This window comes from Suncus etruscus, chromosome X (assembly GCF_024139225.1).
Source record: "Suncus etruscus isolate mSunEtr1 chromosome X, mSunEtr1.pri.cur, whole genome shotgun sequence".
NCBI classification, from domain to species: Eukaryota; Metazoa; Chordata; class Mammalia; order Eulipotyphla; family Soricidae; genus Suncus; species Suncus etruscus.
In genome coordinates this window covers 94,576,359-94,599,569 of record NC_064868.1, presented here as the reverse complement: position 1 = coordinate 94,599,569, position 23,211 = coordinate 94,576,359, and the positions used below count along the sequence as shown (strand labels likewise).

The 23,211-nt window shown below is 49.1% G+C and overlaps 2 protein-coding genes across 2 annotated transcripts; one reads left to right on the top strand and one right to left on the bottom strand.

The window, feature by feature from the left end:
* Window positions 1-11,238: 11,238 nt before the first annotated feature.
* TEX28 (testis expressed 28) lies at window positions 11,239-13,842 on the top strand. The gene is made up of 5 exons (XM_049766971.1): window positions 11,239-11,259; window positions 11,325-11,962; window positions 13,082-13,217; window positions 13,451-13,550; window positions 13,766-13,842. Exons 1-5 carry the CDS (start codon window positions 11,239-11,241, stop codon window positions 13,840-13,842), a joined length of 972 nt encoding a protein of 323 aa, XP_049622928.1.
* A 165-nt stretch (window positions 13,843-14,007) lies between these two features.
* On the bottom strand, window positions 14,008-22,208 carry LOC125998954 (long-wave-sensitive opsin 1). The gene is made up of 6 exons (XM_049766970.1): window positions 22,133-22,208; window positions 19,387-19,683; window positions 17,850-18,018; window positions 16,423-16,588; window positions 15,365-15,604; window positions 14,008-14,118 (listed from the first exon to the last, which is right to left on the bottom strand). Exons 1-6 carry the CDS (start codon window positions 22,206-22,208, stop codon window positions 14,008-14,010), a joined length of 1,059 nt encoding a protein of 352 aa, XP_049622927.1.
* Window positions 22,209-23,211: the final 1,003 nt, after the last annotated feature.

Below are 23,211 nucleotides of genomic sequence, written 5' to 3'. Positions count from 1 at the left end.
GCTCCTGAGTTCTCTCTTGGACCCTGGGGGGACCATTTTTTCTTTTTTCTTTTCTTTCTTTATTTACTTATTTAGTTTTCATGGGGATATTAGCCTTTTTTGTTTATATTTGGAGGGGGTTACAAGAGGGTTCAGGATAGCTGCGAGGAAAAGACTCACAGCCATCAGGTTTCAGAAGACATTAGCTCCTCAATTGGAGGTCACAATTGGGAACTACTTCTATGCAATGCTTAGGGGAACCATGGGTGCCAAGTAGCAAATTCCAGGCTCCCACAATTTTTGGCCCATCTTTCTGACCCCTGGGGAGTCATTCTTTTGGGATTTCTGAGTTCTTTAGCCCTTATAATTTATTGGTTATAATAGTCTAAAAATCTAGTGATTATAATCTATTGCTGGATGCTCTGTGTGGAATGTCTTCTCTGAGACAGTAGTGAGAGTTCTTATTTGGATTCAAGTTTCTTTCGCCTGCTCAGGAGCACTGTAGTGTATGTGGACCCTAGGTGTTTCCTCACTTCTCTCCTTGGTTTTGGAGCTGGGTCTACAAGCACACCCATAAGGCTGATGTGTGAGTGGTACACGGATTTATGAAGGATGCCTAGAATACGTGATTTCTGCCTTTGCACCTTTTCATTGTTGTTTTAATTTTTGCCTTATTTGGGGGATCATTTTTAGTTACGTTAAGGGCTTACTTCTGGTATGCCTCAAAGGACTGTATGAGGTGCTGGTGATTGAAGCACATGACTTAAACATGTGCCAACCACATAAGAGAGTCTGGGTGTCTAAGCACATGCCTTAACCTTTTTTTTGAGATTTCTTTTTTTTATTTTATTTAAATACCTTGATTACATACATGATTGTGTTTGGGTTTCAGTCATGTAAAGAACACCACCCATCACCACATGCCTTAACCTTGTGCCATCCTTCTGACTTCTTTCATTCACTTTGCTGAGTTTGGTGTGAGGACATGATTAAATGTTAATCTTTTGCATTTGGAGCTGTACTTGTTTATGATCTAGTCTGTTCTGTGATTTGTATTTTCTCTTTTTTATTGTTTCTATTATAGTATTTGGGGCTCTCACACATGAGAATCTCACTGAAACTCCTTGCTCCTCAACCTTTGTCATGGTGCTGGTGCTCCCAAATGCCTCTGGGCTCCTATTCAGCATGTGGATGACACAGGAGATACAACACTCAGCTTCATGCCAATGCTCTGCCCATGGGCCCATCCCTGAACCCCAGCATCATTATTAGTGACACTCAACTTGTGCTGTTAAAGAATTAAATAATTCTGTTATCTACAGTTTTTACTGCAGCAAAATCTCAGTCCTAGGCCTCTGGGGGAATTGCTCCAAGCTTTCAGTTCCCCTCCTTTACTGGCCCTTCTGACCCCAGAAGGGGACTCCTCCATGTTCAGGTTCAGCAAAGGCTCCATGTGGCCCGACATTTTCGGCTCACTCCAGCTGAATAGAGCCAAAGATTTAACACAAGAACAAGAATCTCACCAACATAGCTGTCCTTGGTTCAGGGTTCAAATACATGTCCGGCACCATTATGTTGAAAAACATTTTAATTATAGAGTCCTGGATGGAGGTGGATGATGATGAGACAGATGGAGGGTGAGAGGCCTTTCTCTGCCAGCCCTGGACATGCGCCTGCAACTCCTTCCTTCCAGCTGGCAGGTCGGAGGGTTCAGGATAGCTGCGAGGAAAAGACTCAGAGCCATCAGGTTTCAGGAGACATCAGCTTTATTCAGGCCTTTTTTTTTTTTTTTTTTTTTTTTTTTGGTTTTTTGGATCACACCCGGCGGTGCTCAGGGGTTACTCCTGGCTGTCTGCTCAGAAATAGCTCCTGGCAGGCACGGGGGACCATATGGGACACGGGGATTCCAACCAACCACCTTTGGTCCTGGATCGGCTGCTTGCAAGGCAAACGCCGATGTGCTATCTCTCCGGGCCCTGGGCTAACCTTTTAAGCAAACTACATAAGTAGCTCTGCATTAAAGCCTGTCTCTTCTCCCTCCATCCTGCTTCTCCCTGAATCTCTCTCAACCCTTGAATTCCCTTTATACCCCTGAGGCAATCCTTTTGTTACCTTCCAAAGACCCCCTCCCAGAAATGGGCTTGTCTTACCATCAGGTAAAATTACATAGGAAGAATGGAGGGTGGGGGTAATATTTTACTTTGGGGTATATATTTTGGCCACACCTAGCGTTGCTCAGGGATTACTCCTGGACTGGATCTGCATTCAATGATCATTCCTGGAGGGTTTCTGCAGACCATGTGGGAGGCTCAGGATTGAACCTGGGTTGGCTATGTATAAGATAAGCACCTAACTCACTGTACTATCACTCTGGCTCCACAATTAACTTACAGTTTTTTTCCCTTTTTTTGTGGGGGGCTCATACCTGGTGGTGCTCAGGGGTTACTCCTAGCTCTGTGCTCAGAATTCGCTCCTAGCAGGCACGGGGGACCATATGGGATGCTGGGATTCGAACCATTGTCTGTCCTGGATCAGCTGCATGCAAGGCAGCTGTGCTATCTTTCTGGCCCCTAACTTACAGTCTTTTGTTTGTTTGTTTGTTTTGGGGCCACACCCAGCATCGCTCAGGGGTTACTCCTGGCTCTATGCTCAGAAATCACTCCAGCAGGGTCAGGGGGACCATATGGGATGCCGGGATTTGAACCATCATTCTTCTGCATGCAAGGCAAACACCCTATCTCCATGCTATCTCTTCGGCCCCTAACTTACAGTTTTTAATTTGGGTGCTTATACCTGGCTATGCTCAGGGATTATTCCTTGCTCTATACTCAGAGATCACTCCCGTGAGGCTCAGGGGAACCGTATGGGGTGCTGGAGATTGAAATTGGGTTAGCTATGTGCAAGGCAAGTGCTCTACCTGCTGTAATATCCATATCCTTTCCAACCATTTCTAATCTGCTCTTTAGTTCATTTCCCAACTGTATGTGCATGGGGGGCATACAGGCATTGAAATGTGTGTGAATGTGCCAGGGATTGAACCTGGGTCTCACACCTTAAAGACACATATTTTAACACTGAGCCACATCCTTAGCTTCTACCAAATATTTTAAATTTTTGAAAAATTATGACATTTGGTACATGTACAGTAATATTTCAGGAAACATCAGCATTGATGAATGTTAAAGTGAACATACAACTAACTAGTACTCATCAAAGACCCCACTCTCCACTTGTCTTTTCCACTTAGGGTCTCATCCTGGGGATTATGAACAAAATTGTTAACAAATTTCCCCCACCCTGGTGCCACCAACTCTCCTGACATTTTTGCCACTTCTAGCAATGGTTTCTTGCAGCAGTCTCAGGAATTAAAGCCAGGCTTCACACATGTGAGCCTGCACTCTCCATCTGAGACCCCAGTGCTAGAACTTCTATAGCTTTGCTGGCTTTGGTTTCCTAAGAACCTCTTGCTTGCTTTCCAGGGTTTAGGAGGGGAAACATGTTAATCTCTTCTCCCCATTTCTTGATGGCATTGGAAGTTTATTTGTTTATTTGTTTGTTTTTGTTTGTTTTTGGATCACACCTGGCAGTGCTCAGGGGTTACTCCTGGCTCTGCGCTCAGAAATAGCTCCCAGCAGGCACAGGGGACCGTATGGATTCCAGGATTTGAACCACTGTTCGTCCTGGATCGGCTGTGTGCAAGGCAAGCCCTACCACTGTGCTATCTCTTAGGCCTGGAAGTTTTTTCTTGTAAATTTCTACCATTGCGTTATACATTTTGGATATTAACCCTTTATTGAATGAGACGAAGCTAAAAATTTCTCTGAGTCTGTGAGCTGTCTGCATGTTTAATAAGTTCAAAGAAAGAAGGGAATGGACTGCCAATAAAATACATAAGTATGAGACTAGAAATCAGAAAACTATAAACAGAAATGACAAAACTGAAAAATTTGGTAGGTGAAATGAAAAACTCACTGGAAGGCTTTGCCAGCCATGTTACAGCTGCTGAGAACAGAATCAGTGAGCTCCAAGATGAGGTGAAGAAAACCTCCAGACAACAGAAGATGAACAGAATCTGCCTCAAAGAAGAATTCCAAATAGCTGAAACGTTCATGAAAAATATTCTCTGCATCACTGACCATCAGGATGATGAAAATCTAAGCGACAATGAACTATCATCTCCCACCACAGAGATTAGTACACATCACAAAGAAGAACAACCAGTACAGGTGTGGAAGCAGAGAAAAAAAAGACACTCATTCAGCACTAGGGAGTATGTCAGCTGGTCTAGCCTTTCTGGAAAATAATATGGATATTCTAAAAAAATCTAGAAATTGAGCTTCCATTTGACAAAGCAACTCCACTTCTTGGAACATACCCGAAGGCCCCCAAAACAAAATGAGGCAAAGACATCTATCTGCATTCCTATGTTCCCTAGTGCACTATCCACAATAGCTCAAGTCTGGAAACCTCAGTGTCCAAGAACAGATGAGTGGCTAAAGAAACTCTGGTTCATCTACAGCATGGAATATGATTTGGCTCTCAGAAAACTTAAAGTCCTGCAATTTGCTGCTCCATGGAGAGACCTGGAGTACATCGTGCTGAATGAAGCTAGTCAGAGAAGAGAGGCTGACACAGAACAATCTCTCTCATGTCAGGATCTATAGAAACCCAATGTTGGCATTGCTAATCGCCAAAGACTGAAACAAAGAACTGGAGAACTGGTTCAGCAGAAGACCTGGTACTGGAGGGAACTGGGAGTGTGTGGGGGGCACCAACTATGGTGGAGGAGGTGGTGCTAGAAGGTGGGCAAGCATGAGCATGTAAAGCTGAAGTCCTGTCAGGAACCATACTGGAAACCAGCTTTGTCATTTCATAGTGGCTAGATTTAAAAAATTTTGAATAACATTTTAAGCAAACCCCAAAATGACTATGAGAGCTGCAGTCTAAGGCCCCAGGAAGACACACAAATCTTACCAAAGCACGTTTTTTCTTTCCCCGTCACCACAACTCTACCGAATGATTTCCATCATAGTCATCTTTGCAGATAAAGTTTGGTTCGTATAACCTTTGGCTGGTGGTTTTGCATAAGTTGAGTAAGAGCTGAGGTAGCCATATAAACTGTTTTTATTTTCTTGGCCTTCTCAGGGAGCCCTCAGATGCTTCCAGTCACACCTGCATTTTGTGGCTCATCCTGCTCTTCTTGAGGTTCCCTAAATGCCCTTGGGGCTCTGGCCTGACCTTCATTGCCCTCCTTATCACAGATCTCCCTAAGCAAAGCATCAAGATGTTTTCTCTTGGCTCTGGGATCAGTCTAAACTCTGGAAGCAGAAGAGGTTCTGACATTCTGGGAAAAGCCTCATGAAAACAACCAGTTTCCAGATCAGACTGGACCAGGGGCGAGACTTCTGCCAGCAACGGGTAAACAAGTTCATTGCCCAGGCAGAGGCAAAGGCTCTGGAATGTTGAAATCTCCGGGTATCAGAGAAACAGAAAAGGGCCTCAAGTGGGCTGGGGTCAAGCCCTGACACCACATTTCCCTCCCCCCAAAGCTCCCCTGAGCTCCTTGAACAGCTCTAGTATGGCCCCACAAAAAGAAAAGGAATCATTGATTTCAGTTCTACTCAGGAAAAGATGTCATCAAAAGGTTACTGTGGGCCACAGCTCAGAAAGGGAAAAATTTCATCTGGGAAAAGCATAACTGACTTCTCAACAGGAAGTCCTCCTAAGGCTGAACAGAGACAGAGACAGGGAGAGTACAGAGCTGAGAGCACAGATGTGGATCCCGACTCTGCTGGAGTCTCTCACTGAGTGTGAACAGGAACTGGAGGCTGGGTTCATTAGTTCTCCCATCAGGCTGTTCCTGGGGGAAAAACATTTCTGTCTTCAAGAGCCTTTTGTTTTGGGGAGAGCCACTAAGGTGCTTCTGGTAATTCTCAGCCATCCAGGACTGGAGGGTGCTGTGCTTCTCAGGTCCGAGGGGTGCAGCGGATCACCAGAGCCACACTTGGTCCTGTCGAGTTTCCTGCATCCATCCTTACACCCATAAATAATATTTCCCTGAGCCCCAGTTAGTAACTTTTAAGATTAAAACTTAATCTTGAAATTTGATATTCTTTGTTTCCTGATATATCTATTTTCTAGAGCAGCGTTGCTCAACCCAAGGCCCATATGGCCTCCCATGGGCCTCTAGAATATTTCAGGGCACACAAGCAAATGTCATGTCAATGCACATGCCTAGGGGCCAACCAATGCCAATGGGGCAAACCCCATGCCTGGGGACCATGGAAAAGAGGTCTGAGCTGTGGTTGTTTTAGAGGATTCTCACAGATCTTTCTGAAGTCTAGGCAACAAACAACATGCACTGGTGGTAAAGCAGCTGGAAGTAACTCACTTTTTTTAAAATTTTTTTATTTTTGATTATGAGAACAATGATGCAAAGAGGAGAAGGTAAAGTTACAGTGGAAGGACAATCGCCCATAAACAGAGTTCTCAAAAGAAATCCCCTCGCTGACGCCTAAATATTGAACTTACAGTCAAAGAACATTAAGAAAAAGAAAAGAAAAAAATAAAAAAAGAACATTAAGAAAAATAAGGCAGAACCCATGTACAATTACTTTGTCCATATGTCCCCGATTGTAGTACATTATAACATTTCTTAGCAGCACACAAAGCAATCTAAGGCCATGAGATTTATGTGACTCCTTAAACATTGAAGGCATAGTATTTTTTTATATTTTCATGCACATTAGTTTAAGTTAACATCAAAAGTTTAAGGTTTTTTTAAGGGTTAGAGTCAAAAGAACACAGTAAAAACGGTGTTAGAGTGGCAAATATTGTTTGTATAGGCCCACCAAAATATGGGGGACCTGGAAAGGAAAAGCCTTGGTCTAAATACAAGGAGACCCTACCCCTGAAGTTTCCTGGCATAAGACCAATTCTAGGCTCCAGGCAAACTAGTTTATCCAATCCAAGTCATTGTTTGTAGTGCCAATACAGTTTTATTTTTCACGCAGTCTCTATTGTTGGCATCAGGTTTCTGTATTAAAGATCCTGGAATCTGCACATCCTACATTGAAGTCAGGCTGGTGTGGAGTATCCTCTAGTTTCACCTCACAATTAAGGGGCAATACAGAAAGCCCTGTCCCGTAAGCAGGTCATTGTTGTTAAGTCTTCTCAGTGTTAAGGGAAGTCTCTTTTGAGTAGGTTGATGTCAGAGCAGCGGTAGGGTCTTCCCTGGTAGAGGATTGCCTCCATGTGATGTTATAGACAACCTTGGATGTTTCGTAGAAGTCTTCCCTAGATCAGGGGTGGATGGAGAATGCACATTCTTCTGAGGCCTGTGCCAGGTCTTTATGTCAATGTTCAGGGTGTAAGGTTCCATTGCACTACAAGATTTGTGTGTTTCCATCTCTATTAGATAAGAACTTATTTGTATGTATAGTATTTTCCCATTTTAATGTGCCTATGCAAACAAGAAATAAAGCCATGTGGCATATCAGAGTATATGGGGGTGTAAGAACACGTCCAACAATACCCATGACTTGGTTCAAACATAAGCATTAAATTGAGGGACTCTTTCACCAAATTCCCTATTGAACAGTTCACAAAGAGAAGATTAAAAAAAGGGGGGGGGAATCATCACTGTATAAGAAAATATTCAGCAAGAGTTATAGCCGGGGCCGGGCGGTGGCGCTAAAGGTAAGGTGCCTGCCTTGCCTGTGCTAGCCTTGGACGGACCGCGGTTCGATCCCCCGGTGTCCCATATGGTCCCCCAAGCCAGGAGCAACTTCTGAGCACATAGCCAGGAGTAACCCCTGAGCGTTACTGGGTGTGGCCCAAAAACAAAACAAAACAAAAAAAAAGAGTTATAGCCATAAAAAGAAACACACATAAAATGCTGAAAAGACATACGTGTCCTTTTTATACCTTTTGGAATAGTTGGGGGTGTGTGTTAAATCCAGGGCACCACTTGGTCTGTGACTTAGAACTCTACAGTACTTAAGTTAAAAAGGGTAAATGTGGAGTAATGATGATAGGGGGTGAGAGAGTTAAAGAGAAAAATGATTTTTGTAGGTGTGTGCAAAAGGGCAGAGTACAAAATGGACATTCTGCATACATAAAAACATAATTCAATGATAGTGAGTACTATTAATGGATACTGTGCACGAGGGCGGTTTTGAAAATATAGACTGTAAGAGATTATCAGTGACTGCTTCAAGAAGCTGGGAGGTCGGAAGTTCAGGGCCCCCACCCAGCCCCTCCCTAAGGAGCCGAGTGGGTAATGGGGGAAAGCCTAGGGTACCTTCAAGCTCCGCCAAAGGACCCACCTCACTGGCTTACCCAGGCTTGTGGCCCGGGAAAGCCCTGGAGATCTGGAGCAAGGCGGTAGAGGAGTGCTGGGGTCACCCAACTCCCGCACCCCCTCCCCAGGCCTGGTTAAGAAGGCCTCCGGCAAGGTGAACCCCATGCTGCTAGAGACTCCCGGCTCCCAGGAAGGAAAAAAACAAGTCACTCACTTTTAATGCCTGAATGCACAGCAGATAGCGAGGCCTTTTGGCACTTGGTGTTCCAAAGTCAGGCCTACCACTAACGGGAAGGTAGACGCCCTCTCAGGAAGTCTCACATAGAACTCATATTCGTTAGAAAGGTAAACATGGAGCTGAAGCCATAGAAGAGCAGGGAGGGTGCTTGCCTTGCACTTATCTGATCTATTTTGATCCCCAGCATCCCATATGTTCCACTGAGCACCACCAGGAGTAACTCCTTAATGCAGAGCTAGGAGTAACTCTGGAGCACCGCTAGTTGTGACCCCCAAACAAACAAAAATAGATTTGAAAAATAAAAGCAAACATGTGTCCTTAAATGGACACGTGTCCCTGTGCAGTTTAAATAGACCAGCCAGGCCTAATTCACATGTGTTTCTCATTCCAGAAGAGGACAGAATATTATTATTGGATGCCTTAGTACCTCTTCAAAGATCATCCTATTTCCTTTACCTTTATTTAATCAAAGGTTTACTCTTGTCTTAGAATTTTGATTTCCAGGAAGTTTTGTCTTATCAAGAGGTTCAAACTTTTTTGGTCACACCCGGCAGCACTCAGGGCTAGTTCTGGTTCTGCATTCAGAAATCACTACTAGCAGGCTCAGGGAAACTACAAGGGATGCCACGGATCAAACTTTGGTTGGCCGCATGCAAGGCAAATAAATGCCTTACCTACTGTGCTATCACTCCAGCCCCCTAAAGTTTAAACATTTATATAGATTATTATATTATCCATTTCACCAGATTGACAGGGATTTCAAAAGCCATACAATTTGTCATTGGTTGTGAGTCAAACTCAGCTTTGGAATCAGATTGCTCCAACCCCTCATGACTGCAGTCCTAAGACTTTTGCTCTTTCAGCAGAGCAGAGGAGAGGACCCAAAGTTAGCCTTGCACATGTCCATGGGGAACAAGAATGCTTAATTGGGAACAGTTAGAACTATCTGATCTGATTAACTATACCCCAAACAGACTCTTCAGTTTTGAGAGAACCCACTTCTGGCTGTCCTCAGGGACCTGGTGGCTCTAGGGACAGGTTGGACCCAGAGTTCCTACACGCAAAGCTTTGCTTCAGTTCTTCACTTTATCTCCCTTGGCTGAGTATTCCTTTCTTTTTTTACTTTTCACAAGGGATGTCTCCCAAGTGGCTCTCTGGGAACCTCGGGGTCACTCTTGGTGTTTCTCAGCCAACTGGCCCAAAAATTCAAGGTTAGGACTCAAGGGAATGGGGCTGCTCAGGCCTCACAGTGATGGGCCACATATGACACTGTCACACATGTGATGCTGCTCATGATTTGTGTGGTGCAGAGACAAATCCTGCATGTGTTAAGCATGTGTCAGGGCCTTGTCAAGCATGCAAAAATAGAACTGGGATCTTGCACGTGTCAAACACATGTGTCTGGCCCCCTCCGCTAACTCCTTTCTTTTCTTTTTTTTTTTAATAAATAAACTTTTTAATTGAATCACCATAATATACAGCTAGAAAGTTGGTCATTTGAGTTTCAATTATACAATGTTCAACACCCTTCACCAGTGCACATTTCCTGTCATCAAAGTTCCAGTTTCCCTCCAGCCTTCCCTTGTCCTCTCTCCTGTCTCTGGCATAGACATTTTTCTTCTTCTCTGTCTCTCTCTTCCTTTCCCCCCCCCTTTTTTTGGTTTTTGGGCCACACCCGGCGGTGCTCAGGGGTTACTCCTGGCTATCTGCTCAGAAACAGCTCCTGGCAGGCACAGGAGACCATATGGGATGCCGGGATTCGAACCAACCACCTTAGGTCCTGGATCCACTGCTTGCAAGGCAAACTCCGCTGTGCTATCTCTCCGGCCCCTTTTTCTCTTTTCTTAAGATTGCTTTCTCAAGCTTATGAGAGCACAATAGGAAAGGCACTTTCCTTGCACATGGCTGATTCAGGATCCATTCTATCCAAGCCACTGCACAGACTTCACTGGACCCTCCAAGAGTGATCCCTGAACCAGATCCAGCACTAAGCCCTGCGCATAGCCAGTTCTGTCCAGAAAATGCTTCTCCATCACAAGCCTTTTGTGTTGTTTTGTTCTGCTTTGCTTTCTTTCTAGGAGGACTACACCCAGAAGTTCTTCAGTTCAGTTTTGGTCTTTTAAATTTTAGAAAAATTGTTTGGGGGCACTCACACCTAGCTGTGCTCAGGGCTTACTCCTGGCTCTGAACTCAGGGATCACTCTTGGCAGTCTCAGAGCTATATGATGTGCCATGGATAGAAACTAGGTCAGACGCATGCAAGACAAATACCTTATTCACTCTACTATCTATCTGTCTAACCCATAAACACTAATTTCTTCATTTCAAAATAATAAGCAACATAAAAATGGTTATATCAGAATCTTATAGACTTTAGCATGTTTACGTTTGGGGAGTATCCCAGGACAGCTCAGGGGCTACTTTGTTCTGACAATGTTGTATCAATCATGTGTGTCTCCCACATGCCTGGCACGAGCTGTAAATATCTGCAAATATTGCTTTTATCATTTTGCAAACAGGTGCTTCCTTGCAGTATGATTTTCAAGGTGACACAGACATGGTTGGTTTGCTTTGGGGTCACAGCCAGCTGTGCTCATGGCTTATCCTTGGTTCTGTGCTTAGTGATTACTCTTGTCAGTGCTCAAGGCATCCACATGTGGTGCCAGAATCATATGGGGGTTGGCTTCATGCAAGGCTGGCAGAGCAGAGGCTGCTAGGGATGGAGCTGTGCAAATGTCAGGTGGGTGCCTTTCTGCCAGTGCCGTCCCTGGGCACTCTTGTCTACTTTCCTGTACCCCACTGCAGGACTACGCCAAGGGTCGCAGTGCCACCCTCCCTTCTAGCACACCCTTGTGCAAGTCTCCAGTGCCCAGTGATGATGACCTCTCGAATAGAAAGCTGTTGCAGTCCACACAGGACAGTATCAGGCACCGCATCCTCCAACACTCGGAGCAGCTGCAAGTGGAGCAGGCCATTTGGGACAAGAACACCGTATCTAGAGCTCAACAGCACCAGGAACCTCAGATCAAGAAGGTGAATAATCACGCTTCTACCACCATCTCCCACTTCAAGCACCGCCTGCATTGGTGCCACCAGCAGCTCCAAAAGCTGAAGCCCAGTGGCTGGTCTCAGCACTGCAGGCACAAGGGGCAAAGTCAGATGCAGCATTGGGAGCACCCCAAGCAAAGGGGCCAGCAGCGCCTGTCTGACAGTGCCACCAGATTTAGTCCCCAGGACTACTCTGCGGGCAGGTCTGTGATGGGGGCTCTAGACCATACCAAATGGGTCCAGAAGAAACACTGGATGCTGCAGAAAGCGGAGGAGGAGCTGACAGAGGTCAAGCAATTGCACCTTGACCTGCAAGCGTCCTACCGAACCCTCCAGGACAGGCGCCTGTCAGACCTGCAGGTCTCGGTGGAGATTCTCCAGGAGCAGAGATGCAGGTGAGCAAGCCAAGAGGGCAAAGGCACCTGAGGCACACAGGAGCCCTGGGGGTAGCATAGCCCCACTGTATGTGTCCAGTGTGCCTGGTCCTCGTGCCTGGCTCTCAGCCTGTTTCCTGCACCCAGTGCTCCGTCCTTCCTTCCTTTTTTTGTTTTTGTTTATTGCTTTGACATTGAGGGCCACACTAGTCATGTGGCTTACTTATTCCTAATGCTAGTCAGAGATCATTCCTGACTATTTTCGTGAATCCATCTAAGGTGCTTGGGATTAAACCCTAGTTGTCTGCATACACGGCAAGTGCCCTACTCACTGTGGTATTGTTTAGGCTCCCATGACTCGATATTTTTAGGAGGGTGTGTTTGGGTCACAGCCAGCAGTGTTCAGGGCTGACTCCTGACTCTGCTCAGAGATCATTCCTGGAGGGCTCAAGGGACCATATGTGGTACCGGGGTTTAAATTCATGTAGGCTGTGTGCAAAGCCAGTGGCCTCCCCACCCTGCTATGTACCCAGCTTTAGAAAGTAACTTTCTTTCATTTAGCTGAAGTGCTCTGGTTGACAACGATCTTGCTGGCAGGTTTTGAGGGGTACCTGTGTCAGCCACACCCTCCTCAGAGTGCCCATTATCCCCCCCCCACCCTGAGAGCTATTTCTTCTCCCCATCCTCATCTTTGGGCACCTGTTACTTTCTTAGAGAGGGTTTCCTTGACTTTTGTCCCCTTGCTCCTTGCCTCAGCCCACCCTGTGCTGCATCAGCTGAGGCCTCATTTCTGGATGTTGCTACAGTCACAAGCATGACCACAAACTAGGCTTTGGTGTTTGACCAATGTTTATTGAGATTCCTTCCAGTTCTCCAAACTTGCCCTGTGTTGGCACAGGACCCGCTGCTGGGCTACCCTGGCTTGGCCTCCTGGAGAGTCTGTGGTCTTATGTGACTGCTCTATTCCTTTCATCAACAGATTGTTCTGGAACACTGTGGTATGACCAGCCCTGAGGCTGAGTGTGTGCAAGGGAATGTGATGCAGCTCTGGAAGAGTCTCAGGATGCTGCTGCTTGGGGAGATGGGAAGAAGTTGGCATTTGACCCATGTAGCCAGATCCCTTTTGTCTTCTGCTTGCAGACAAATGTCAATGGAGGATCAGGCCAACCAGCACCTGCAGGACTCCCTGGAGGAGAGAGCATGCTTCAAGCAAAGCCTGGCATGCACTGAGGAGATGATGGTCTTCCTGTCATACCAGAAGGCCAAGGAGGATTGGGTGAGCTGGGGTGAGGGGCTGGGGCCCAGTTGAGTACTACGCAGGTGCCCATTAGGGGCCTGAAAGTCACAAGGGCTGCTGCCAAGCTGGGGACTGGCTTCAGGGTCTTATTTGCTCCCTTCTGGACACACTGGCCTTGCTCACTTTTCCAGGCAGTGCCAGCTCAAGTCCAACCCCCCCATGCCTCCAGCCAGCACTGCTTCTGGCCCACAACTGGAGCTTTGTTCCCACAGGAGATCATCAAGACTTTCCAGGGCCGCATCAGCAGGCTGGAGAGGCTGCAGCTGGCCATGCAGCAGGATCTGGCCCGCAGGATGCAGAGACATTGCCTAAGTTGGCAGGAGTTGGCACCGTGCACACTCTGCCTGCTCCTCTTGCTGCTATCCCTGGGCCTGCTGCTCTCCCCATCCAACTCACATTTGTGCGCTGCCCTTCTGCTACTGGTGCTCATGGCTCTGGCCTGGCATGCCTGGATTCCTCCAAATGGTGGCTCTTCTTGAGGGTCCCCGGGGCTCTATGTGAGCCCGGCTTCTCCTTGGGTTCTTCAGGAGAGGGAACCGGCCCACAGGGCCTGCTCATTGCCCTACCTGAGCAGGATGTGCCGAGTGTGCTGAGGGACTTGTGACTCTGCAGCTTGCTTTCCTTTGTACCCTCACGCCCCTGAACCCAGAGACAATACAGCAGCGGGGGTGCTCCCAAACTTCACTGCTGCCTCTGTCAGTGGATGTTTGCTCACCATTTCTTTGACAGGTTTGGAGAAGGACAGGAGGGGGACCAGGGACTGCGGGGCTCAAGCAGGTGACACGGAGGAGACAGATGTTGCCTCTGTTTTGGAGGCAGTGGAGAGTTCTGAGCCGTCATCTACCTTCTTTCCAAAAAGCTGCAAGATGCAGTTCCGGAACTGGGGGGACAGACACCAGACAGTTGAGGAGAGGATGGAAGGAGGACAAGTCAGTGCAGGGGGTATGTGCGACCTGGCACATACTGAGTACCTGTGTCTTCCCCTTACTGTGAGCATGTGTGCCCCAGGGTCCTGCATGTGTGCACAAGCATAGGGAAGCACCATGGGAAGGGGAGGGCAGGGGCCAGGAGCAGTCTCCAAGTAGAGGGTCCTCTTTCTGCCCTGGGAGTGAGGCCTGAGTCAGATTTCCTCCTAAGTTCCTTGATGCTACAGTTGCGGCATTGCAAGACCCCCGGGTAGTGGTTTGTCAAGGAGGCCCCAGAACACACTCAGCTACCAGACTGGCTGTGCCAAGGGGAACACACCTGGCTTCTAGGTTTCCAGAAAGAAGAGTCTGAGCCTGAGAACACACAGATGCTGGCTTCCCATGAGTGTCCATGCATTTGGGCCCACTACAACCCTTTGGCCAGAAAAGTAGCTGGTCCTAGGCACACCCACTCTTGGCAGCAGGGGTACTCCAGAGTCACCTGAGGCACATTCACTGGTGAACGCCTTGGTGTCCAGAACTGAGCATGCCCTCAGCTGTGCTTTGGGGACACACCAGGGGCAATGCCCACACAGCAGCACAAGCTTTTCTGCACTCCTCTCAGCTCCTCAATGTGCAATACCTCAAACAAAAGCCATGAATTTTGTCATCAATGACCTGAGAACGAGGGGTGGAGTTGAGGCCACATTTGTTCCCATAGATCCCAGGCTTCCTGGAGCTCGTTCCAGAAAGTTCTCTTGGAATACTCCACAGAGAGAGGTCAGTGTGCTTCTCCCCACAGGAGTAGCTAGGCTTTGGGAGTTTCAGGTGTGATGGGGCACTGTGGGGGAGGTTTTGCAAGTCAAGAGGAAGTGGGTGGCCTGTTGGCTGCCATCAGTCATGATCTCAAGGTCTTAGCTGCAAGACCCAGTGTACCAGCTTGTGACACCTGACAACTGTCTGCCACAGCCCCAAGAGACTCTGGTGGCCTGGGCAGCACTGCCTAGAGGCTCTCTCACTGGGATCTGCAGTCTGGCCACGGCTGGAGCAGGTGTGTCAGCAGCCCAGACAGATCTATCAGGAGGATAATAGCTGCATCACTGTGGGCACCTCCCAAGGGTCTGTCTGAGTCTCCTGCCTATCACCTCAGGCAGGACCCACCACAGGCTCTTCCAGGGGGACTCTTTTGGTCCCATCAAGCAGGGAGTGGTGGTGTCTTACCTGCCGGTTCATGAAGACGTAGATGATGGGGTTGTAGATGGTGGCACTTTTGGCAAAGTAGGCTGGCAGGGCGGCCACCAGAGGGTGGAAGGCATAGCCAGGGTGGGCAGCTGCAAAGCAGGCGAAAATGGTATATGGCCCCCAGCATACACAGTAGGCTAGGATCATCACCATGACCATGCGTGTCACCTCCCTCTCAGCCTTCTGAGTTGACTCGGATCCTTTCTGCTGCTTCGCCACCTGGGGGAGATGGAGAGGCATGCTGGGGCTCCAGGGTGCTGAGTGGGGGTGGGGTGGGGTGGTGCTGTTGCCTGGCAGGCTGAGATAGCAAGGGTCAGGGATGGGGCATCCTGAAGAGAGAGCCTGGGCCAGGCAGCACTCTGCTGTCCTGTGTATTTGGGGAATCCTTGCAGGATTGTGTCTCACTGCTACTGGGGCATTGCCAGTCTGGCCAGGTCACTGTAGAGCTTGGGAAGGCACCCCAGAGGCTGGTTTTGGCCTGGCCTGGCTCCTCAGCAAAAGGAGTTCTACCAGCTCGGGGCTGGTTAGTGTCAACTCCATTCAGATTATCCAGATCTGTATTGGAGGACCAGGCTGCCAGCAAGGGCTCTGCACACATCATGTGTAGCCCTGAGTTTCTTCTGACCTTGGATGAAGGCCTGAGGGAAGGGTAACTCATTCCAAGCTGTGGGTTCATTTCTAGAAAGCCCTTAGTAGTTGCCGTCAGTTGTGTATGGAAAGGCCTGGAGAGTGCACAGCACATTTGAACCAAGCTCTTGTAAGGGCAGCTCATGGCCAGCACCTGGGCACCCCAGCCCACTCTGCCAGGCTCTGACTCCTGGGAACAAGAGCACGCCAGCAGTAGTTCAGCCTAGGGGCTCTGGACAGGAGGTCTGGGGGTACAAAGATTATGTGGAGTCCTCCTTGGTATGCCAGCCAGGCCCCAGGACACCACGATGCCCTCTCAAAATAGCCCTTATGATGGGTTTACTGTACAGATGGCCCCACACTCAGATGGCTGGGAGATGAGGGCAGGGGAGGTGAGGGCAGGTGCTTACTGCGCGAATGGCCAACCACACTTGGAAGTAGCAGAATAAGATGACACTGAGCGGGATAATGCAGCATGTGATCATGAGGACGATCATGTAGGACTGCACCCCAGGGTATGAGCTGCCACTGAAAACATCCGGGCCACACGAAGTCTTCAGGCCGTGGGGCCAGTACCTGGCAAGAAGGCCCCACAGTCCATGCTGATGCACTGCAGCCTGGTGAACCATTTTGAGCTAAACCACAAGTATTCAGTACACTTCCAAAATGTTTCCAGAATGTTATCACTCCAATTGAACCTCATTTTACCAAGGGACAGTGAGATATCCTGTTGCTCTTTATGCCTGAATCATCACCTGAGATCAGTCCGACTTTAGCTATCTAACTGGGGTGGTGGTGTCACGGCCCCATAGTAATTTGGATGTTGTAAAGATGCTGTTTACAATTTACTTTCTTGGATCTTAGAGAAATAGTGAAGTGGGGAGGGAGATTGACTGGCATGTGGCCGACCCAAGCTCAATCCCCAGCCTCCCATATAGTCATTAAGCCCTGCTGGGAGTGATCCCTGAGCACCATCAGCTGTGACCCAAAATCAAAAACAAAAGACTTGCTTTATTCGCAGCACATGCTTGATTCAACTATCTACTTAATAACCATAGATCCAGTCTCAGAAAAATTGCAGGAATTAAAGCACTTGCCTTGTAGTGGCTGACCTGGCTTTAATCCTCAGTACCATAGGTGGTCTGAGTACTGTCAGGAGTGGTCCTTGAGCCCAGAGTCAGAATTAGTTCCCCATAACTGCCCAGTGTGACCCCAAAGCAAAGAGTTTCTGGGACAAAAAGGATCCCAATGGGGAAAAGTTGAAGATCTGGAAAGTCGATTTAGCAGATGGACTTGCTGGGAGAGGATGAGAGATTAGATGAGGCTGCCCCCTGGGCCTCCTCCGGCCATACGTTTTCAGGTTAGGTAGTGCTTCTGAGATGGACATTGGGAACTGTGGACACAGATTTTGCTTGGGCTAGTTACCAGAATGCTGCATGTTTCCTGAGGAAATATCCCACTAAAACACTGCAAAAATTGAGTCAAGAACTTGCAACAAGACCAAAACACAGCAACCAGCAGCTAAGACACATCCACATGAACTGGGTCTTCACCTCAATCAAGACATATAGGCTCGGGGTGTGGGATAAAAAAAAAAGACATATAGGCTCACATGTTTCCACCACCCCAGCAGTCTTGGAATGTTCAAGAAGGCCCTTTCTCTGTGTTTTCGTGAACCATGAACAAAGCTCATCCCCTCAGACACCTATTCCTGTTCTTGGGGGAGTGGGCTCTGCCTACTGTTCCTCACTAGCCCACAGGGACAGGAGACAAGAAAGGTTTGCCTGGGTTCCCACAGTGGACCCACCCGCTCTCCCTGGCACCCCCATGGTCTTACCTGCTCCAACCAAAGATGGGCGGGGCAGTCCAGACAGCAGACCAGACCCAGGAGAAGGCAATGCCCACAATGGCTAGCTTGGCATCGAACCTGACATTGCCAAAGGGCTTGCACACCACCAGCCACCTCTCCCAGGAAATGATGGCCAGGGACCAGAGGCCTGTGATGCCTAGGGGACAGACAGATAGACCAGAGGCCCATAATGGCTAGGGGACAGACATATGGACCAGGGATCCATGATTGCTAGGGGACAGACAGATGCTTACCTGGCCCAGATCCTCTTCATGCAGTGTGGCCAGCATAGACAACTCGAGTTCAGGCTCTTTGCCTACCATGTTCCCTGGCACTCACCTCCTCTGTGTCCCTGCCCTCTTGTACCCAGACCATGTTCCCACTGAAGTACACTCTCCAGCTGTCACCCTGTAGCCACCAGGCCTCAATGCAAGACCCAGGCACCTCCCATGAGTCCTGTGCATGCCACACACCCCCAGATTACAGCCCTCAGTCCATCCAGCTGCTTCTGAACTCCAGGACCCCAAAGACCTGTGCACAGATATCAAGGCACATGAGGGGTATGGAAAGACCCTTGTCTGCACGACCCTAATCATCCCTGGGTGTTTTCATGATGACTAGACAGCTGCACCCCTTCTTGCTGTACCCACCTCACTAGTTGATCCCCAGAGCACTCTCAGCGGTGGGGCCAGACAGACGGCTGAGGGGCAGGTGGAGGATCCCCAACACCAGGGAGACTGGTATCCCCAAACACTGAGGTGGGAGTTGCCCTAAAGCACTACTTGATATGACCACAAAACTAGCTCACCCCAGAAAATGCCCAATACTTTCAGTGCTAATATAAACACTTTCAGTGTTCATCCAGGAGACAGGCACCAGCACCTTGTGACATGACTGTCACTACCAGGATTGTGGCCCCACCTCTGGTAGCACCCACATATGTCCCTAGAGGTCTGAGGACATCACTGACTAACTCTGAGCATACGGAGTGAAATCCAGGTCAACCTTCCCTGTACAGGTCCCTTGTCTTGCCTCCAGCCACTGAGCCCAAAGCAGATGGCAGTTTAGACAGCCAGCAGAGGAGGGACATGAGAGTCTGACCTGGCACCCGAAGAAGTCCTGAGATCCGGCACCCACTGCTTACCCACCTCTCTTCAACCTTTCTGTCCTCTTTGAGCTGGGTCCCTGAGAGTTCAGCTGGTTCGTAGGGACCCTATCTGCCTGGCACACACAAGGACAGATCCTCCATCTTCCCATACTCCCAGAAGACAGACTTATTGGGTCACTCTCTGGGATAGGACCCCCAGAAGGATGGGGGAGCTGCACAGCTCTGGCTCATGGGTACAGGAGGTGAATTGTGGGATACAGAGCTGGACCTTATGTCTATTCATTTAAGCTCTGAGAATGGCTGCTCTCCAGAAGGGAAGGCACATCAGTGAGGATTCCATCCTCTCCTGCCCAGTCTCAGGGTTCTCTCCCAAAAGTCTCTCACATAGTTGGAACCCTCCAGGACACCCCCGCTCACCACACAGGGAGACGGTGTAACCCTCGAGCACGCACAGCAGATGGCCAAGCACGAAGTAGCCGGAGACCTGGTTGAAGACACTAATGGTGCTGGCAATGAGGGTCTCGGCCAGGTCTGCCACAGCCAGGTTTGTGAGGATCCAGTTGAGAGGGTGGCGCAGCTTCTTGAAGCGCACAGTGGCAGCCAGCACCAGCCCATTGGTGAAGACTGAGGCAATAACCACGAAGACCATCCAGGCGCTAGTGATGTGGTACACCCAACGGGGAGCTATGTGGTAGTTCGGGCCTTCAAAGGGGCCTGTAGGCAGGAGGGATAGAGAAGCGAGTCCCTCACTACACCTCCTTCCCTTGGGCCCAAGGCTGGGCAATGCTCACCAAGTGAGCAGAGTGCTGGCACCAAGTGTACTGGTGGGTCCCTTTGCGCACCCACTCTACCTTCTGCACCAATGCTCTCCTTCAGAAGGCCCAGCTGAAAGTCTGGAGCCCTCAGGGCCCTCAAGGCCATCCCAATGGCCCAGCCACTTCACTGCAGACATATCCCTTCTTCCTCCCTAGGACAGCTTATTTGTCTCCCATGGCATACCACATACTGGGTGCACGATGCAGAATGAATGAATGCATGTACCATGGGTTGATCATGTCTCCCCCTGGAATATACCTGCAACCTCAGAATCTGAAAATGTGAGCCTATTTGGAAACAAGGTCTGGACAGGGGGTCAATCCACAAGGAGGTCTTTGGGGTGGGCCATCACCCCATAAGGGGGTTCCCTAAAGTAGAGGCAATCGTGCTGAATGTGGGAGTCAGAGGAAAGGGATAGATAGAATATCACTCTGGTGTGGGACTATAGTGACACAGTGTGGTGGCAGCATGACGGGAGAACTGAGCCACACAATTGAGTGAGGGCTTCAGAGGGACGGTGCTGAGGTACACTGGGAGGTATAGGGATGGAAATATGTGCATTAGAAGTCATTATTAATAGCATTGTATAATGCGAATTGCAACAAAAAAGTTAAAAAATATACATACAGCTTAGAAAGTATATATATTAGATAGGGAACCTGTAAAAAGAGGGGATCCTACACGCTGGGGATAAGGCTGAAGTGGTAGGAAGCATGCATTGTACAGCTCTTCAGTCATTTGGGGGTTGGCTTGTGGACACTGAACAAGCTGTGGCCTCTATAAAAAGGGGCAGGACTGGACCCAAGCATGCAGAGGCCATATCAAGCCTCTATAAAAAGGGGCAGGACTGGACCCAAGCATGCAGAGGCCATATCAAGGTGGAGTCTGAGATCAGGGACATTCCCCCACTCCTTGGACAGAGCAGCCCTCAAAACCCAGCCTACACTGTCCACATGGAGTGATATTTTGTTCTGTTGCAGCAGTAGCCAGAGGAGTTGGCATAGGCACCTTGTCACCTCAGACGCCCCGTGGTGGACAGGAAAACCATGGTGGCCAATTGGCATCATGGCCCAGAAGTTATAGGTCAGGCCTCCCCAGACCATTCACCCTAGCCCAGAGCTTCAGAAGGGCTCAGTGGCCAGCATCCCTTCGCAAGGCCTAAGGTGGGCTGGCATCAGAGGGGCGTGCAAGGCTGGAAGTTCTTCCAGAGGAGCAGCTGGGCTTTCCTTCCCAGGCAAAAGGGTGTTCAGAGGAGATGGCATGGCCTATGTGTTCCCTGGAAAGTTCTAGACATTTTATAAGGCAGCACTAGCAAGGCTGCTCAGCCAATCTGTGGGTTGGAAGCGCAGGAGGAGGAAGTGTGTGGGTCGAGCAGAGACAAGACTTGAGGAACATACCTATGTTTCTAGATCTTCATCTGGAGCTCTGGAAAGGTTTTATTACATAATTGCAAAATAACATAAAAATGTCAGAAGCAAGATTTAAAAAGCAAATGAAAACAGCTGGACTCTGGGGTGCCACTGGGGAACAAATGGTTCATATAGGCTAAGTGGGGTGGTAGGTAATGAGGTCTTCAGACCATTGAACATGTGTTGAGCTAAGGGGATTGACTAAGTACAAAGGGGGTGATAGGTTAGCCCTGATGGTCTCTGCAATGGTGGCAAACAGGGTGCAGGGTCAGAGCCAATGGCATAGGGCCAGTGTCACTATTGCCAAGCAAGGACCAGCCAAGAGAAGTCCTTCCCATCCATACTATACCCCCAGAAGCCCCCATGTTTTCTCCATGACTGGATGAGGACTGGGCCAGAGCCCACAGCAAATTCAGCTGATCTGCCCACAGTAGTTGGGTTCAGCAGCAGATCACAGAAGCACAGTTGGAACCAGTTGGGGGTGAGGGCACCCCACATCATGCAGGTTGGAGTAGAAGTCCACAAACAAAGGTCAGGGCCCTCCCAGCTTACCTGAGGCCCCTTGCATTCTGCCTTTGGTCTGGGAAGAAAGTGTGTTTGGAAACACTGCTAAGAATCCAAAGGCATTGGGGTGATCCTCAGGTCTGGTCCAGAGAGGGCCCCGTTGTATCTCTCCAAGTACATTGGTACTTGCACGGTAACCCTCATGGCATTCCACCCAGAACCTTGAGACCCTGATGCAGTGAGTTGAGCACATAACCCTAGGGGACCCCCAGTCTCCTGCTTGTTCCCTGAGTCTCCTCCTAAAGGCTCCTCTGCTCCCTGCAAGCTTGAGCCAATGAAGCTGAACTGAGGGGCAAATGGATCCCCCAGGAATAAATGCTCCCAAGAGGCCTTCTTTTTCTTCAGAAAGGGACCCCAAGTCCTCACGTCCTCACCTTGGGTGGCATTGTTGTTGGTAAAGGTGAAGATGCTCGGCTGGGTGCTGTCCTCAGGGCCGCCATGCTGGGCCATGGCTGAGCATGGCCCTGGGCACACTGCCCAGTGCTTTATACAGGCCCAGGGGATCAGCCCAGGTCTTCTCACCCGAAAAGCTCCCAACTCCATCATCTGATCTCTTAATTGGGCCTCAGAAGGCCTCTCTCCCATGGCTTCTGGATCCCGAGGCCCCCAGGTGCAGCTCAGGGGGATTTGTCGGGAACCAAACTCTGAAGCCCTGGCTCAGGGTGAAGATTTATAGGTCAAGGTTGGGGTAGGAGATACCCCAAACCCTATCTATTTCTTCTGGGTGTCCCTGTAGGTCACAGTTAGGAGGCTGGGTCCCCTTCAGCGGATGCATCGGAATGCATCTGAGAGATAGGTAGGGACTGGGTAGCCTAAAAGGTGCTTCAAAGCACCCTTCTTTCTCCCATCTCCAGTTCCCCAAAAGCTGCAGGGCCCTTTGGGCACCAGGGGCTCATCCACAGGAATCCAGAGGTGCTTACTCTGACCTGCCTTTCACAGCTATCCTCTACATAGCACCCCATTTCAGGAGTAAACCTTTTGCCAGAATGTTCTACACAAGTTCCTCCACAGTCCGGTATGTCCCTTGGCAGCTCTGCCTGTTAATGTGTTGGCACTTGCAGGAGTATTGGTGTGATAAGCTTGCAGCCTCATATGTTTCTAAATTCAAGGCCCCAGAGCCCCTTCATCGGCTGCCAGTTCCTGCCCATCAGCTCAGCAGAGCTAAGCAAAGTGGATTGAGTCTCAGTTATGGCACCCCAGGTCTGCCCACCACTCCTCACTGCAGTCACCTGACTAGTGGCCACCCTACAAACAGAGGGGAAACTTTAGCAGTCAAGCTTGTCATCCATAGCAAGGGCACCCTGGCATTAGCCAGTGCCAGCCAGGGTCCGGGTGCCAGGTCTAATGTCTGCAAGGAAGTGAAGCAGCCATCGAGAGCAGTGTTGCCCCATCTGCAAAAGAAGGGGTAGCTCAGACGCCACCGTGATGTAACCACAGAAGATGAAAAAATGTT

Coding starts and splice junctions, on each gene's coding strand:
- TEX28 (XM_049766971.1), top strand. CDS start 11,239: ATGGAGCTGTGCAAATGTCAG. Junction 11,963..13,081: donor CTCCAGGAGCAGAGATGCAG/GTGAGCAAGCCA, acceptor TTCTGCTTGCAG/ACAAATGTCAATGGAGGATC. Junction 13,218..13,450: donor AGAAGGCCAAGGAGGATTGG/GTGAGCTGGGGT, acceptor TTGTTCCCACAG/GAGATCATCAAGACTTTCCA.
- LOC125998954 (XM_049766970.1), bottom strand. CDS start 22,208: ATGGCCCAGCATGGCGGCCCTGAGGACAGCACCCAGCCGAGCATCTTC. Junction 19,684..22,132: donor CAACAACAATGCCACCCAAG/GTGAGGACGTGA, acceptor TCCTGCCTACAG/GCCCCTTTGAAGGCCCGAAC. Junction 16,589..17,849: donor CCCATCTTTGGTTGGAGCAG/GTAAGACCATGG, acceptor CCTTCTTGCCAG/GTACTGGCCCCACGGCCTGA.